Genomic DNA, 16,508 nt, shown 5'->3' with positions numbered 1-16,508 from the left:
TTTTCCAGTTCTTTCACCAAACTAGTTCATAAACCATGGAAAAAACCCAAAAAAAAAAAAAAAAAAAAAACTTGAACGAAAATCTGGGAAAAGAAAATTATAATAAAATCACTAACAAGGCCTAAACCAAATGCCAATAGAAAAGCCCAGTACAAGATCAATCTCATCTCAGACTAAGACTATCACTACTCCAACAACAACACGATTATGTTTTTAATTCAACAAATATTAAAAAAAAATCCTCACTACCTCAGTGCCTTGTGGATTCACAAGTCATTAAACAATTTAAACTAAAACTAAATCAAACCTAAAGGCTAAAAGAAACTCACTTACTCTCCTCAGACATCGCCGTCCATCCCTATTCAGCAACACTAACAACAACCACAGCTGAACTCCACAAGCTTTAAGTTGTAAAATTTTATGTATTTGCGTGTTTTTTGATTGATTGATTGTTGTTGTTGTTGTCAATATATAATTTTTTCTTTTTATTAGATTGTGTAATTTATACTTCTTGAGGAACACCTTGAAAAAAATTCCTAAAGTTGCCACTATTCCTACTGTTAACTCACTAATTGAAAATGCTTATGTGGCTAATGAATTGCATAGCTAAGTCATTGTAGGTCTCACCCAACCATTCTCAATGGAATCCCAAACGGTCTCATCAATAGCACATAGAAAAAGCACGCATACATACTTTCCAAAATGCATAGTTACTCCCATCAAAGTAAGGAGGTGCGTTGAGGGACTAAGATCTATCCATCTCAAACAGGGTCTAGGATTACACAAGGATAATGAAATCCAAAAAGTGTACCTGCTCTGATACCAATTGAAAGCTCAAATTAGTGTGAAAACCCTAATGCTTGTTCAGACTCCAATTTTAAAATTACGGCTAGATTACTTTTACTCTAACTTAACAAAATGCGGAACAAGAGTAAATATGCGCAATAAATCGATAACACTACTCTAAGTCATATTCAACCACAATGTACAATAAAAGGAAAGATTAAAGAGTAGGGAAGAAAGATGCAAACACAAGATAACATCAAGACATGTTATTGAAGAGGAACCGAAGAATTAGGCAAAAAACTTCTCCGCAACCCTTCAAGTCAAAATCGATCCACTAGTGAATAAGTTGGAGTACACAAATAACAAAAGACCCTCCAAACCTAGTCTATCCCATGTACTTGAGCCCTCCTAGCTCCCGTTACCAACGGACTTCTTAGAGTCTTGTCTTCACTAGCTTTCTAGATCCTGCAATTCAGCTTGATTGCATCCGCCACTTAATGGCTCATTCCAATACTTCCTAAAGGCACCAAAACTTGACTCAACACTTAGATTGGGTGAGATAAGTGTTTGAGCTAAGAACCTCTCAAGGATGTAGAGTTGGAGAGGTAGGAGTAAAGGAAAACCAATTGAAAATGTATAGATGATTGTGGGTATAACAACTCTAACTCTCAAGTGTTTTTGCTAGGGTTTTCTCTCTAAAAAGCATTCCTTACATTTCGTGGGTAATAAGAGTATATATAGTGTGGGTAAAGAATTGGTAAAACACTTTTTCTTTTTGCCAAACAGAATTTCGCGGGTACTTTGCAAGATGGCTTTTCTTGCGAAGTACTTGCTAATTTGACAGCCTGGTATTACTCTTCAGCTTCTAGTCATGTGCTTCACAAGTGGCCTTTCGTGGGTTACTCTTTTTGTGAGCTTCTCGCGAGCTAGTCACGAACTGCACTAATTCTTCTTTGAAACTTGATTCTTCACCAATCTCTCACATTCATTCCTTACAAATAAACCCACATAAATATAGGGAAATGATTGAAGAAATTGTAATTAAATTTGACATGGAATTAAAGCCAACAAAGGTTAGTTGGAAATCACAACTTTACATAAACCAACGTAGTTTTGAGACCATGTCGAATTTGGAGGTGAATAAAACTGGATTTACACAATTTAGAACCGATGTTTTGGTGGCTAAAAATGATGTTTTTTTTAGGAAAAGTAAAGTTGGAGATTGGAAGAATCATATTACACCTGAAATGGCAATGAAACTTGATCATATAACAGAATAAAAGTTAAATAGTTCTGGCTTGACTTTGCATGCCTCATCTAATGCATGAGTGAGCAGCCTACACTATGGGACCCGAGCGTTTTTTAGCGTGTCAAACACCATGGCAGTATGGCTTATCGTAATTTTGGTGTTACAGGACCATGTAGACTACTTAATAAGGTGAGGCAAATGTCACTGATTATCAATGCATTTCCAGTGTCTTTTAATTGTTTAAAAACTGTATACTATTTCCAGTGTGTTTTAATTGGTGTATTTCCAGTGCCTTGTTTTATGATGTGGCATATACTAAACTGTGCTGAAGTATAATTATATTGTGGATCACTTAAATTGAAATAAATTTATAATTAATTGATAATTTTACTGCTTAGTTACTATAGGGATCTAAACTAGAAATTTCATGGACAATCCCTGCTAGTTACTTGACTTTTCAATTGTTGCTTCTAATATGCTTGTTCGCATGCATTTACTAACAGAGTAGGTGGCTTTTCCTCTCTCTTGTCCTCCGGCATATTTGGGGCCTCGTTGCTTAGCTCTATCGTTAGGTATTGTGTCATTTTATTCTCTAACCTTTTAGTATGGTAGCAAACTAGTCATGTTGTTAAATTACTAAAGTAGAAGACAAACTTTTAATAGTGTAGGATTAAACTTTATCATCCATTTGTATTTCGGATTCCTATCAATTTTTCGAATAGAAAGTTAAGTGCAAAACTAAAAGCCCCGTATCAGATATGGCCACTTCATCTGCATAATATTCCATATTATATTATGCTTCATAGCTTTGCTTAGAGGCTGGAAATATTTTATTTATTCTGTAGATATTAGATATTGGTTTTGTTGGCAATAATCCAATAAAAAATCGGTAATATAGTACTCTTTGGTTTTTTCTGAGATGCAGTGGCCAACCATTACATTCTTAGGTCGCCTGGGTCAGTTTTTGAACAATCTCAATCCGTAGGTAAATTTTAGATACTCCTAGCAAACAAATATGGCCAAACTATGGGTTTTATATAGATAGCATGTATATCTCATTACGTGTGCTAAAGATAGAAAAGTGAAGGGAATAAAAATAATGAGCAGAGGTTTAGACTTTGTTGCTAAAGATACGGGACTTTTTCTATAATGTTGGTTTCACTTGTAATCAACTTTCTCTACTAATGGTTCCGTTCTGTCATCAAATATTACTTTTGATTCGAAGATTATTACATTAATTCAGCTTGTGGTGTTTAGACTCTGGATGAGCTATAAAATCTGTATTGTTCCCTATTCAATGATTAGCTAGAAAAATTTCAGGATCTCAAGGTTTCCAGGGGATGGAAGCAATTTCCGTAGAAATCTAAAAGAGACTATTAACACATGTTCAGGGTGTGCCAAAATGAAGCAACTATAAGCTGTAGGAATCTGAAAGAGGTAATTAACGGATGTTCAGGGTGCCCGTAAATGAAGCTATAGATCAATGCCACTCCTTGTGTTGCATTAAATCTTGAAGAAATACAATGCATCTTAGGTATGAAAACGATACACATGAAAAATACTTCAAAAATATTATCAGATTGGCATTAAAAAATTTAAATACAATGTACAATCCCTTATTAGATTTTCCTCTATATAAAAGAAGAGGCGGCACAATCTGCCAGCTGGCCAGCTTCCAAACTTGACAATGATCCAGAAGAAATGTCCGAACTCAGAAGGGGAGGTGTAAACTGTCAAGATCCTTTGTCACAGTATGCAAGTCCCTACTTGCCTTAAACTTGCAAACACTGGTATTTGGATCCATAGAAATGAAGTCCTGTTATACTTGCAAAGCTTAAAGAATAGACATAGCATAATCATTCAGCTGATTGATGCTCTAGAAAGGCAGACTATACGGTTTCTGACTGATGCTTAACACATCCATATGTATATCTGCCAATTTTTTTAGAGTTGATAAAACAAAAGAAAAGAAAAAATTTAGCCAAGGCTGGATCATTTTTCCATTGTAGATACTTAAAACTAGAAAATGACAATGCAGAGAAAGTTTTAAGCCAATTACCCAACACTTAAAGAGGACAAAAGCTGTAATCCAAGAGCAGAGAAAGTTTGCGAGCTAAATTGTCCACATGAGGTAGAAACCCAAGGGCCAAATAAATAGAAATAATGAGCAGGAGAGGTACAAATGCTGCACACTGAATATTTAGGAGTCAAGACCTATTCTCACAAACTAAAAGTATACATGTTTAAGTTAATCCAATAAATCTTAGATTTGAGTCTCAGAGTGACTTTTACCAGCCAAAGACATAAAGAGCAAAAAGAATATGTACCTTATTTGCATAGACTGCCCAGTTAGTGAGAAGCTCCGAAAGCATGGTTCCCAATAGGCCAAAAAGTGCACCAGATGCGTCAACTAATATTGTTGATTTCTCACGTCATCATATAGCTAAGAGCCTCCTGAACTGTTAGGAGAATCACAAACAGATGATTAACCAAAGCATTCATATACCACTGGCTGATTGAACATTATTTACACTCTTGCACTTCTTTCACCTGCAATATTTAAGTTGGGTGATTAATGATCAGAAAAATGAAATTTGACAAAATCATGTACTTGTACACAAAATAATAATAATAACAATAATAATAATAATAATAATAAAAATTCTGCTACATTGAAAACCACTACCAATCCCTTTAATGATAAACTGATAACCAGTCGTTCACAATCAAACATAAAAATATGGAAAGAGGTACATACAGATTTGCATAATACCTGAATTATGCAATATTAACCCAAGCACAATGTTTAGAACCTTTAACACAAAGTTTTACGGCTTAATCACTTTTACTACTAAACTAACACATTAGTCTAGTATATGTGTTTAGCCAAATTTCATATTGCAACCAAGATATATACCAAACTAAGGCAAGTAAAGAGCAATATGAAAATGCGGAAAATAAACAAACCACACGAAAATACTGAGACACGTTTTCAAAGAGGAAAACCCAATCATCTAGGCAAAAAAACCTCTCCACCGACCACCTATTGGAAAACTCCACTAGAATGAATTGTTGCAGTACATCGATGATTACAAACCCTCCAAGCCTACATCTTCCTGTGTACTTGAGGCCTCCAAACTCCAGCTAGCAACAAACACTGCCGAATCTTTTCTTCACCTAGTTTCCTAGAGTCACCACCATTGAGCCACCAATGGAAAGCCACCAAAGAATTTGGATTTTGGATATGGCTTCTCAAGTTTCCATGGCCATTCACTCACTCATAGGTTCTGTGTGTATGGGTGAGAATGGTGGTTACAGAATCTCAATCAAAACTATGAAAGATGGAAAGGAGTATCTCTTTTCATACAATGGATTGGCTTCAATATCTTCACACACTTCTCATTTCTAGGGTTTGTTCAACCCTTATTTGTAGCCTCTTGCCACTCCTCACAATTGTGTGTGTATGTTGGCAGATGAGCAGTGGACAGGTGCATTTACAGAGTACAGAGATTGTGCAACTCGTGACTTGGTTGCCTCCTAAGGTTGCGAGATGGTAGCGAGGTGCGTGATGGCACTCTCAGCCAAAACACCTGCCACGTGGATCTCGTGGGCAGGCTAGGTCGCATCTAGGTTGTGAGATCTCTAGTTGATGCAGCTTCCAAACTTCAAGGAGAGGCTCAAGTACTCTACCCCAAATAGCATAAAAACCCAGGAAACAAAACATCAACAATAAAAAGCATTACAGACAACTCTTGTCACTAAATTAAGCCAACACTAAAAACATGATTTCTCAATACCAATTGCCCAGTTTCCTATTCATGTGTCACTGATAAACCTTATTTCTCCAATATATTGACTGCATTAATTTTACAAAGAAAGTAAATGATTCAAGACAAAGGATAGAAAAAAGAAAACATCTTTATGTGTTTGGCTTGACATATTTAATCAGGTGAGGATACAGAGATGAAACTTTGTGTTTTCAAAAAGAGTTGTACAAAAAAGCAAGGAGCAGCTGAAAGCCCTGGAGTTTTTTGGAAAGAAATATTTTTGTAGTGGGGAGTGAAGGTATTGAGAGGGAACAGCCGAAAGCCATTTTGTATGAACTAGCCTAAGCTGCCAATATATCACATATGGTTGCAGATGAATGTTTGAGTTTATAATGGTTATGTAAAGTCAGTAGATTGATCCCTGCAAGAAACTTCAAACTAAAGTGCAGAAAAGGGTCTTGTGTAATTAATGGGGAATTTTATTCTCCGTATTCAAAATCTGTTGAGAGTCTTGAGACTAGAAAATGTCGATTAAGAGTGCAGACATATTCCTAGAATATTGTAGCTAGTTTGTGATCTAGACAACAAGGAGTTTCTAAAGAAGTTCTTTCAACATGCCTTTTGTAACCTGTTTGTTTGTGAGTTTCACAAAAATTTGCACAATTATCCAAATATCAAAAAAGGTGGTATCCCGTATATAAGGACCCGTTCTAGAAAAACCATGGTGCTTGCAAGCTTCTCTAACTCCATCAAAAGATAAATATGGTGTTTTGAATTTGATTCCCTACCCATCAATTCTAGCAAATTTTCAATAGGGAGTACCATATTGAATATCTTGGTTATTTTTCTGTATTTTGTATCTAATAACTTTATTGTGATGAAACATTATATGGACTATAGCCCAAAGAATACCATAAATATTTAGGAAAATTTACAAGATGGGCGAAATTCAATTAAATCTACAATTCATGATGGTGTAAAATAAGAGATTGATATTCTTTTGAAATGGGAAAAACAATACATAAAAAGAAATTTTGGACTAGACCACTTAATCCAGTTAAAAATTGCAACTTCTTAACCATGATTTAAAACTTAAACAACCACATGGTGGAATGATGTTCAGTCATTTTTATTGTAATGATATAGAAATTCATAATCATAATTACAGGTTTGTATTGTTCTACTTTAGATAGTATTAATAATCTAATAAAAAGGAAATAGCTTCCTGAATTAAATGAGAAATGCAGTAAGAAAACCCAAAACTTATATGATTAACTTTCAGTTATACTGCAAATAAGTGGTTGACAGTGCACAAACTCAGCAAATGGCATGGGCAACTGAATGGCAAAAGAAAGACGTGATAACTAAACAAGAAAGGTTCTGTGCACGTATAATCCATAAATGTATGTTCAAGTCAAGAGAATGCAAACCTTCAATGTAAGCCTGATGACAGGAAGGAAACAGAGGACATTAAGCATTCAAAGGATAACTGGAGGCCAATTTTTGAAGTCATCATCACAATACAACTCACCACTATTGGCTATAGAGCACAACCCAATTTTCCATGCTTATAACTTCAAACACAGCTTGTGAAACTAGCTTAATGAGCCCTTTTATCTGAGTCTTGAATGACAACCATACCAGCACATTAATGCAGAGAAAGGAGTTTAAACAATTGTGTGACAAACGGAGAACCTAAAAAAGCAACAAATCGATATTTATAAGACAATTCGAGAAGATTGGTCATTGGCAATATTAATATGCAAAAAGGAAAGACATACTTCCTTGACTGTTCAGGATCCTTGCTTGCATCTCCAAGTGCTCACTGAACTTTATTGTAAATGGGGATTGATTCACGTGGCCAACAGGAATAAACGAGCCCTGATGAGCTAATCTTCGATTTGTCACACCCAAGCATTTGGTAAAATTGTTTGGTAATTATAATTGCCATTATCAGTTTCTATGGCTTCTTTCTTATAAACCTTGCTTCAGGTTTGAGTGGATTTTTGCACATGCATTATTTCTTGGAGGCAGATGCAAATGAGGGGATCAGAAGTCCAATGTCTGCCTTAGAAGGGTCATTCTAGGTAACAAGCAACAACTAGAGGTTTGAACCAAGAAGTTTGATAGAAGATAATTATAAAATACTTCAATCATAATAGACAACAATGACAATGATCTAGAATAAATATCAATCTTGCACAAAAAATGCAAAACCAATTCAGGCCTGGCAACTCCTGGACAGCTTTGATGTTAAAAGGAATTTGGAATTTTAAGCATTTATATCATACAAGAAACCCAAAGAATAATCAGAATGATTTAGTTTTGGGTGACTAATATTACACTCTTTTATTTATTTTTGTTTATGAGATTAAATTCAAAATAAATGAAGATATTATAAAAGAGTTCAACCTAGACACAGTACAAGCAGCAAACAACTGCAGAACATAGAACATCCAATATAGCTACTTTAAACCAGAGCACCACACAAACAACAAACAGCTGTAAAACATAGAAACAATCAACACAACTACTCTATAACAGGCGCTGATATACCCCAGCAGTCAAATATGACTCTATTTTGCACAAGATGTTCTCTTCACTATGAATGACTCCCTTGCAAACTCTATCACTGCGTTCAAGCCCAAGCTAACCGGCAATCATTAGTTCTGAATAATGTGCCTTTCAAGGAATAAATACCTTAGCGTAAGGCACAGAATTCCATTCACAAACTTCTTGCTGACTAAACACAACCTTAACAACTACTGTTGCAACCTTTTAGCATAAGAACAGTCATAACAGATGTGATCTCTAGATGCTAACTTTCTCAGGCAGAACACACAAATGAGATCAAAAAATTATCCCCATTTAGCAACCAGTCTGTCACAAGGTGGGAAATCTATCCATGACAGTTAGCCAACAAATGAAGGAATGCAAGGGAATATCAGCAAAAATCCAAAAAAAACCCCACCAATCAACAACTGGATGCTCTTACCTAATTTTATTCCAAACTGATCTACACTTAAAAAAAAAAAAAAAAAAAAAAAAAAAAAAAAATAGAAAAGTGCAATTTAATGATTTATTTATGTCCTAAGCACAATATAGAGCATAAAAGTAACCCCGCATATATAGATATAATTATTAACACAAAACATATCTATCAAAGACTTTCATGTGTAAGGTAAGCAAAAATAAGTATTCATCTGCCATTTGAATTAACAAAAAAGAAGTTTTGGGAAAAATATATCACGTACCATATTTAGAGAGGCAATGTCTGAGAACTGGTCATCCTTGTCATCCCAATTTCCATTATGACGGGTAGTGTTGGGCTTGTGCATGTTTCTTTCCACAACTGAATCCGTGACCACCCAGATGGGTTTTCTCTTTGTGATTGATCTTGATCTTCCTTCCTTATCCATTGTAAGTGGTTTGCGTTAATTTAATAGTCTTATGCTATTTGTAAAATCCAGGGGAATGTTTTTGATCTGAATCATGAGAGACAACCTGATTGAGATTATCTTGAGATGAACTAGATGTGACCTGTAGTTGGCAAATCATTTGTAGCATAAAAAATTCCAGAATTCCAATTAATGTGACATTGTCAATGATTTAGGAAGTCCAGCCTCAACAACTTTGAGAAAAGAGTAATCTTTTAAACAAATTCCAAATCCTCAAATTATCATTATGCAGTAACTTCTGAATATCACATAGCCCAGTCTAATCAAAATTAAGGATCTCAAAAAACTCAAATTTTAATTCCACGAGGCCACAACATAGAAAACCAACAATAATGCTAAATCAAATTGCATTACCTTACAAACCACTGAGGTCCATCCTGAGCTCCCATCTCCTGCTACTCCCAATGAGTAAAATCATGAGATACATGAATGTTATAAAAGAAATAAATTGGAACTGTTTGCAAGGTGGAGACAACTATGTGAGCTAAATCTTAAATTTGTTAATGGAAATTATGGTGCCATACGACCACTCCCTCCTAAGCAAGATATCCTTACCCATAAGGAATATAGTTTTGAGTTCAGCTTGCAGTAATAAAAAAAAATGTAAGTACAAGAGAATAAAACAAATAGCACAGGACCATTTTTTAAGGATTTGCAGGTAAAATTATATAGTAGTACTAAACATGAACTCTACTCCAACTTCTAGGATCACTGTGCCCATAAAAATATCTAATAATGAATGTTGGACATGAATCGTTTTTCATTATCCTTTTCCATCCACAGATTTTGTAACAACAAAAAATGAAGGCCAATCGACTTTTCACTAAATTAATTCTCTATTTTGAGAGTATTCAATGCTCTAACGCATAATTAATCACTAAAAATACAAAATCAATACACGATTACAACTCTATTTTCAATAACTTTCTTTTCCACAGTAAAGTACAGGTTCAGACCAATCAAATAATTTTTCAAGTGTCAACTCTTTATTCTGTTAAAATAGCTATGCAAATGAATGAAGCTTACCACTGTAGCAGCTCATTAACTTGACGACACCGGTATAATTCTTAATGCTTTATGATTGACCAAGGGCTCAATGAATAGTTTATTAAGCCTCCTGACAGTAGTGTCAGAACCAAAGGATAATTTATAACCCAAAAAATAGAAAAAGGATAATATCCAATATGAGAGTTTCAATACCAAATAATGGTTTTGATGACTGATAGCCGTTGCTTTCCTTTTGCATAGGGTGAGGCTGGTGATGTGTAGATGGTGGAGCATTTTTGGTTTTTAGATTGGTTGAAGAGAGTAGCCTTGCCCACAGCCTGTCACTTATCATGATCTAGATCTGTTTCTCAATCACCTGCTGCATACACAAAATCAGCAAGCAAGCCCATATTATATTACAAGTGATCTGCTCCCACCCTAGTTGAATGAGCTCATCTATCATTTAATGAACTTCTGAATATAAACTAGTAGTCCCACTTACAACTTCATTGATCATGTTTCCATGAGCTCAATCAAGCTATATGTAAATATTAAATAACTGATCATGTTTAACAGATACATTGGTTGGAACAACACTGATCGTGTAATTGGGATCTGCAGGACAAGTAAACAAAGACTTATAATTTCCCCATGAGATTGAAAGACAAATGTAAAAACAACTAACCTATATATTCTAGATTTATAGCCATCTTCTTCCATTTGGTAAAGTGACCTGCACAACAAAAAAATCTGTGATTGCTATAATAGAACCTTTCTGTCTGCAATCTTGATCCACTGGTAATTAACAGCATTTTTAAAATGAATTAAATAAAAAAAAGGTGTAAGCAGGATGAGAACACTAAATTGACTGGGGTGGCGTAATTACCAGATGGACGTGCCAAAGTCAGCGACCTGGATTGACCAAAGATGATCATTTAAGGATGCTTAAGATTTTGTTCGGATAGAAGTAAAGAACAAGCGAACCTGGGGATAAGATTAATCAAATGAATCATTGATAAATCAAATAAAAAATAACAAATCATACATGGCTCAAATTACAAGTAAGCCAAACTATAAAAATACAGGATGCAAGGGGAAAAAGAGGAGCCAATCAAACTTAAACCGCTCCAAAGTTATGAAGAAATCCCCAATTCAAGCATAGATATCATGGGTTTTGAAAAAAAGGAGAAATGGAAATTATGGAATCAAAATGTCTTAAATAATTGACCTTGTTTATTAGCCATATTCATTGAATATTCATAGTTTTCTCCTTACTCATTAGTAAGGAAAATATTTAGCTTATTTCACTATAACATTAAGCATAGCTTCAGATCAAACCCAACAGGTTTCCACGCATCACATTTTTATTCTATTAAAATAGCTATGCAAAGCAATGAAGCTCACCATTGTAGTGGCCAATTAACTTGACAACACTGATACATCCTCAATGCTTTCTGGTTTAACATTGGCAGCGTGAGTAGCTTGTTGAGCCTTCTCAATAATAGTATCAAAACCAAAGGATCTATCACTAATTTGAACTGGGAAGAGGATAATACCCATAATGAGACAGTTTCATTATCAAATCAAACTTTTGCTTCAGAAGATAGGCATATATGACCAACAAATTTTTGGAGTTGAGTATGCCTTGAGTAGTACTAGAATGTCATTATCAATTGTCTTCAATATTTTTGCAATTGCAATTAAAGACCACACCTACTTTCCTGCATTAAACATCGGCCCTTTTAAAAAAAAAATGTAATGTGATTGCAAAAATTCCCACATATTCCGTCACTCTAAGATCAGTTCTAGCACTACAGATCAGTTTCAAAGCCACGAAATTGCATTACCTCAAATATCACATAAGTCCCATTCTAAGTTAGCATCTCCTCCTGTTATGTAAACCTGAGAAAAAATCAAACAAGGATAATTTTGAATTCCACATTTGGGAGTCGTTTGAAAAGCAGATGCAACAATGTACATTGAAATCTAGATCTATGAATGAAAATGGCAGACAAGTTGATCTGATTAATGCCTAAGTCTTGAATGCTGCCAACAATTTTAGAGGCATCAGATCCCCCTGTGACATGCGAAGGCAAGCATCCATAGTGGATGTCATTCACCGCCATCAATGTCAACAAAACTGTATTTCAAGAGTAAAAACCTATTTATCCTCCCTATGTTCACAAAGAGACCTCTTTGGTTGATACCATTTGATCGTTTATTTTTGAAACATCGAATTTTAGATCTAGGTCAAACACTATCAATAATAAGGCAGAAACCAATCCAAGAGTATCAAATTGGTGAACTCTTTTTGGATGTCAGAATCTTTTAACCATGTCAAATTTGTGTAAATTGCATAGTAATCTACAAATTGTATGGCATTTAGCATCACCTAAAGAAGCCAAATAAAATGAGATGTAGGACAGTGTAAATTTTGATAGAGGAAAAAAAATTATACAAAATAGAGTAAAATAGAGAAAAATCTAAATATTAAAGAATAAGGGCATATGCAAAGTAAAAAAAAAAATTCCTCCAATAAACTTTCTTCGTGATTTCTTAATGTAGATTATTATACTTTAAAACAATTTGTCTGATAAAGTTCATACAAACTTCATGCATTAATGGTAAAATGTTTCATTACCAAGAATAGAAGCAAAAGTGAGAGGAAAGAGATTCACATTTTTAAATATTTCATTCTTTCATATTCAAGAACACAAATATAAGAGATAAATAAATAAATAAAAGACTTGACACTCAATCCACAGTATGTAATAATTTTCACTATTGAACTGATTACTCACATATTTTTCAGCTGCCACAGACACAACATTGAAAGGTCTGAATATTGTCATGTTGGTGTCAAGATCATCATCTTGATGACGAGCTCCTCCGCCATTTAAATTAACTTACAGCCATGATCTATTAATATCCATAATATGATCAAATCAAGAACAGATAAATATTGCAATAATATTTCCTATAAAGAAAAAAGAAAAAATACAAACCTGGAGAGTATTGCAAGGGAGAGAGAGGTGAAAGATCAAGCAAAGACGAAGAGCTAAAACCATTCCAAACAGCAATAAAGGTGGCTTTATTTCCCTTTTTATTGCAGCATCATCATTCAGATATCTTGGCCAGTCCTCTCATTTCCTTGGTTTGCAACGTTTCTCTAGAATTGTAGAACTGTGGATCTGCAATTCCTTTAATGGAACAGTACGAAGGAAGTCTGGCAGCGACTTTAGCTTGGGGCAACCCATAACTGACAAGGAATGAAGACATGGCATTATCATAGGAACCAAACAATTATCTTTTTCTTCTTCTTCTCTTGTTCCTCCCACCACTAGCCAATCTTTCCAGTTGTCCAAATTCTCAAATATGAGAGACTTCAACTTTGGGAATATGATGTCATTTTTGGATTCTCTTCCCAAAAATTCATCTCCAACTATTTCCAATTTTTTTGCTTCCCTAATAAATAATGATTCAAGGAGCTGCAGCTTCCCCAAAGGAGGCAAACACTCAAGGTTATAGCAACAGTTGAGATCAAGCAATTTCAATTTGGCCAAGGACATCATCTGATTAATGGACTCTGTGGGGCCCTTGTAGTACATAATGGTAAAAGATTCCAAGAGTGGATTTGGCTTTAAGGCTTTCAGAACTGATTCATCATTATTCATTCTTTGCTCTTGTTCTTCCCATTTAGGTACAAAGCCAAAATCTAGCTCCAAACCACGGAGATGCTTCTTTCTTTCCAACTGTGCGTTCTCAGCCTCACCCACATCTACATTTCTCAACAAATGTATTCGAAGAGTCCCTTCAAGCTGATCCAAATCTTTTAATTCTCCAAGTTTACATCCTTTATCATCCTTACCACCTATGTTGAAATCACTTAATGTTTTAAGACAAATCAACTCCCCAATCCGTTTTGGAAATACTATAGATTCTCTAGAAAGACTAAGATGTCTTAAGCTAATTAGTTTGTGCATCCCCAGCGGTAATTTCTTAAGACCACTACACTCACTAATATCCAAACTTAGTAAATTACAAAAATTACATATAGTTTCTGGCAATTCTTTTATAGAAAAACAAGATAACTTGAGATATCTTAAATGTATCATACGTTCCACCTCATTTGGAAGTTTCATAATGGATTCAACTTTCAAATGTAATGTCCGTAGACATGTCAAATTGTGAAATAATTTGGGTTGGACAGTTTGAGAGGACCTACAAATCAATTTGAGAAAGCGTAAATTTTTCACATTAGAGAGATACTTAGGAATCTTTTTTTTAACTACTGTTCTTTTAACTACTAATGACAACTGGAGAGCCCTTTTAACATCTTTCCCAGCCTCATCCTCACTGTCAATTGTGAAGCATACATCTTTTGTCATTGACTTTGCAAAGTCATGCACAATATCATGCATTTTGCAATGTATAATTCTACCATCATTGTCATCCTTTTCAAAACCTTGGAAAAAGGAGCGCATGGCTAAATTTTCAAAGTATTGTTCTGCAATGACTTCCATGTCCACAGTTGGTTTTGGGTTGATATATCCTTGTGCCATCCAATGGATGACTAACTCCAATCTATCAAAGAGGTGGTCTTTTGGAAACACAGCACAATATAAGAAACATTGTTTCTCTTCAAAGGACAATTCATGATAACTCAACAACAATGGTCCCAAAATTCGACCTTTTACAACATCTTCTAAGTCCCACAAACTACTGCGCAAAACCATCTCCCACTCTGCTTCACTTCTCTTGCCACACATGTGACTCCCCAGAGTCTTTGCAGCGAGTGGAAGTCCTTTGCACTTATCTGCTAGTTTTCTTCCCAAGTCTTCTAGACCCCTACATTGCTCTTGATTGTCATCAGTAAATGCCATTTTCTTAATAATCAACCAACATTCATCGGTGGACAATTCATCTAAAATGATTACGGAGGAACTCTCCATCATAGTCGCAACTTTGTTATTGCGTGTGGTGACTAAAATTCTACTACCTTGAGCACCAAATTTGAGAGCAATTTTAAATGGCTCCCACATTGTGGGTTCTTCAGTCCACACATCATCTAAGACAATAAAGAACCTCTTGGTTGCAATCGAATCTCTAATTTTACACAATTGAGCTTCCAATGTAGGAATATTATGGATGAAGTTAGGATCAACCGCCTGAATAATTGCTTGGGCAATCCTAGACTTATTGAAAGATTTACCAACAGAAATCCACCTTTTTATAGGAAAATGGTCTTTAAAGTCAGGATCATTAAAGGCTAGTAGGGCAAGAGTTGACTTTCCAATACCACTCATGCCCACCAAGGAGATGACACGAGGATTGGTTTCTTCTTGACTACCCATGCCTGATAGGTTGTCCAGAAGATTTTTCCTATGCTCATCACGGCCAATTATTTTAGAAACATCAGCAAAGGACGTAGTTTCTGATGGCTCAGCTACATTAGGCTGACTATTCAAGTCAATACCATATGCCTCTTTGGCATTGAGAATATATTCTAATGTTTTATTCAGTTTTTTTATCTTGTGACCAATCTCATGACTAAAACAACTTGATGGAGAGGGTACGAAGGAGCATACCTTCTTCTTCCAGGCAGAAGCGTTACCATCAGCTTCATTTTCTGCTGATTCTTCTTCTTGTTTCTGAATTTCTGATTTGATCTTTGCAGTCTTCCAGCTGTCCAACACGTCATCCATCATGTAGTACGCGTCTTTCAGCTGTTCATACCAAAGCTTCACACCTTGGTCCGTCATTTGACTTTGCTCGGCCTTGCTAAGCATCACCTGGACCTTTAGGAAATTCTGTTGAAGGTTTTCGACTTCATTGTCAACTTCAAGAAGCAGCTTCATCTCTTGTAGAGCCAGCTGAGCAGCGATGGAAACCGATTGCTTCACGAGATCATAAAGCACAGTATCAGCCATAACTGAGGATGGAAGTCTTGTTCAAGGTTGGATGTCTTTTTTTGAGAATCACTGAGGATGGAAGTGTGATAGAGCACAGAGGAGACCTGAAGGAGAATAATTACCTAATATAGAGGTGCTGTGTTGTTGTCTTTTTTCCCACCGAACGGGAAAATTTTTGACAAATAAATATAAAGAATAATTAATTTTTATTATATATAATTTTTTAAAAGTCGTGATCCTATTTTTTTACGCCAAAGTTGCTGTTAATAATGCTCTTCTTTCCAGCTTTTTATAAATGAAATGAAATGAATGGAAAAACCCATAGATTCCACTCGGACACTCCATTCAA

The 16,508-nt window shown here is 35.2% G+C and overlaps 1 protein-coding gene across 21 annotated transcripts; it reads right to left on the bottom strand.

The window, feature by feature from the left end:
* Positions 1-3,475: 3,475 nt before the first annotated feature.
* LOC115988408 (putative disease resistance protein RGA3) lies at positions 3,476-16,308 on the bottom strand. Of its 21 annotated transcripts, none has more exons than XM_031111968.1 (13): positions 13,253-16,308; positions 13,049-13,166; positions 12,095-12,149; positions 11,804-11,968; positions 11,652-11,701; positions 11,134-11,231; positions 10,933-10,980; positions 10,461-10,862; positions 10,287-10,377; positions 9,615-9,655; positions 9,057-9,342; positions 7,584-7,885; positions 7,318-7,497 (listed from the first exon to the last, which is right to left on the bottom strand). In XM_031111968.1, exon 1 carries the CDS (start codon positions 16,175-16,177, stop codon positions 13,391-13,393), a length of 2,787 nt encoding a protein of 928 aa, XP_030967828.1. In that variant the 5' UTR covers positions 16,178-16,308; the 3' UTR covers positions 7,318-7,497; positions 7,584-7,885; positions 9,057-9,342; positions 9,615-9,655; positions 10,287-10,377; positions 10,461-10,862; positions 10,933-10,980; positions 11,134-11,231; positions 11,652-11,701; positions 11,804-11,968; positions 12,095-12,149; positions 13,049-13,166; positions 13,253-13,390. The 21 variants fall into 21 exon arrangements, 20 of the variants coding, with proteins under 20 accessions (XP_030967828.1, XP_030967833.1, XP_030967826.1 ...); XM_031111973.1 differs by having other exon boundaries at positions 9,057-9,287; XM_031111966.1 differs by having other exon boundaries at positions 9,615-9,652.
* Between the last annotated feature and the right edge of the window lie 200 nt (positions 16,309-16,508).

This window comes from Quercus lobata, chromosome 5 (assembly GCF_001633185.2).
Source record: "Quercus lobata isolate SW786 chromosome 5, ValleyOak3.0 Primary Assembly, whole genome shotgun sequence".
NCBI lineage: Eukaryota > Viridiplantae > Streptophyta > Magnoliopsida > Fagales > Fagaceae > Quercus > Quercus lobata.
The sequence above is the reverse complement of the archived record's forward strand: the minus strand, read 5'-3'. Positions and strand labels throughout refer to the sequence as shown.

Bases quoted from the DNA above. Each gene is read 5' to 3' on its own strand.
- LOC115988408 (XM_031111970.1), bottom strand. From the start codon at position 16,177: ATGGCTGATACTGTGCTTTATGATCTCGTGAAGCAATCGGTTTCCATC.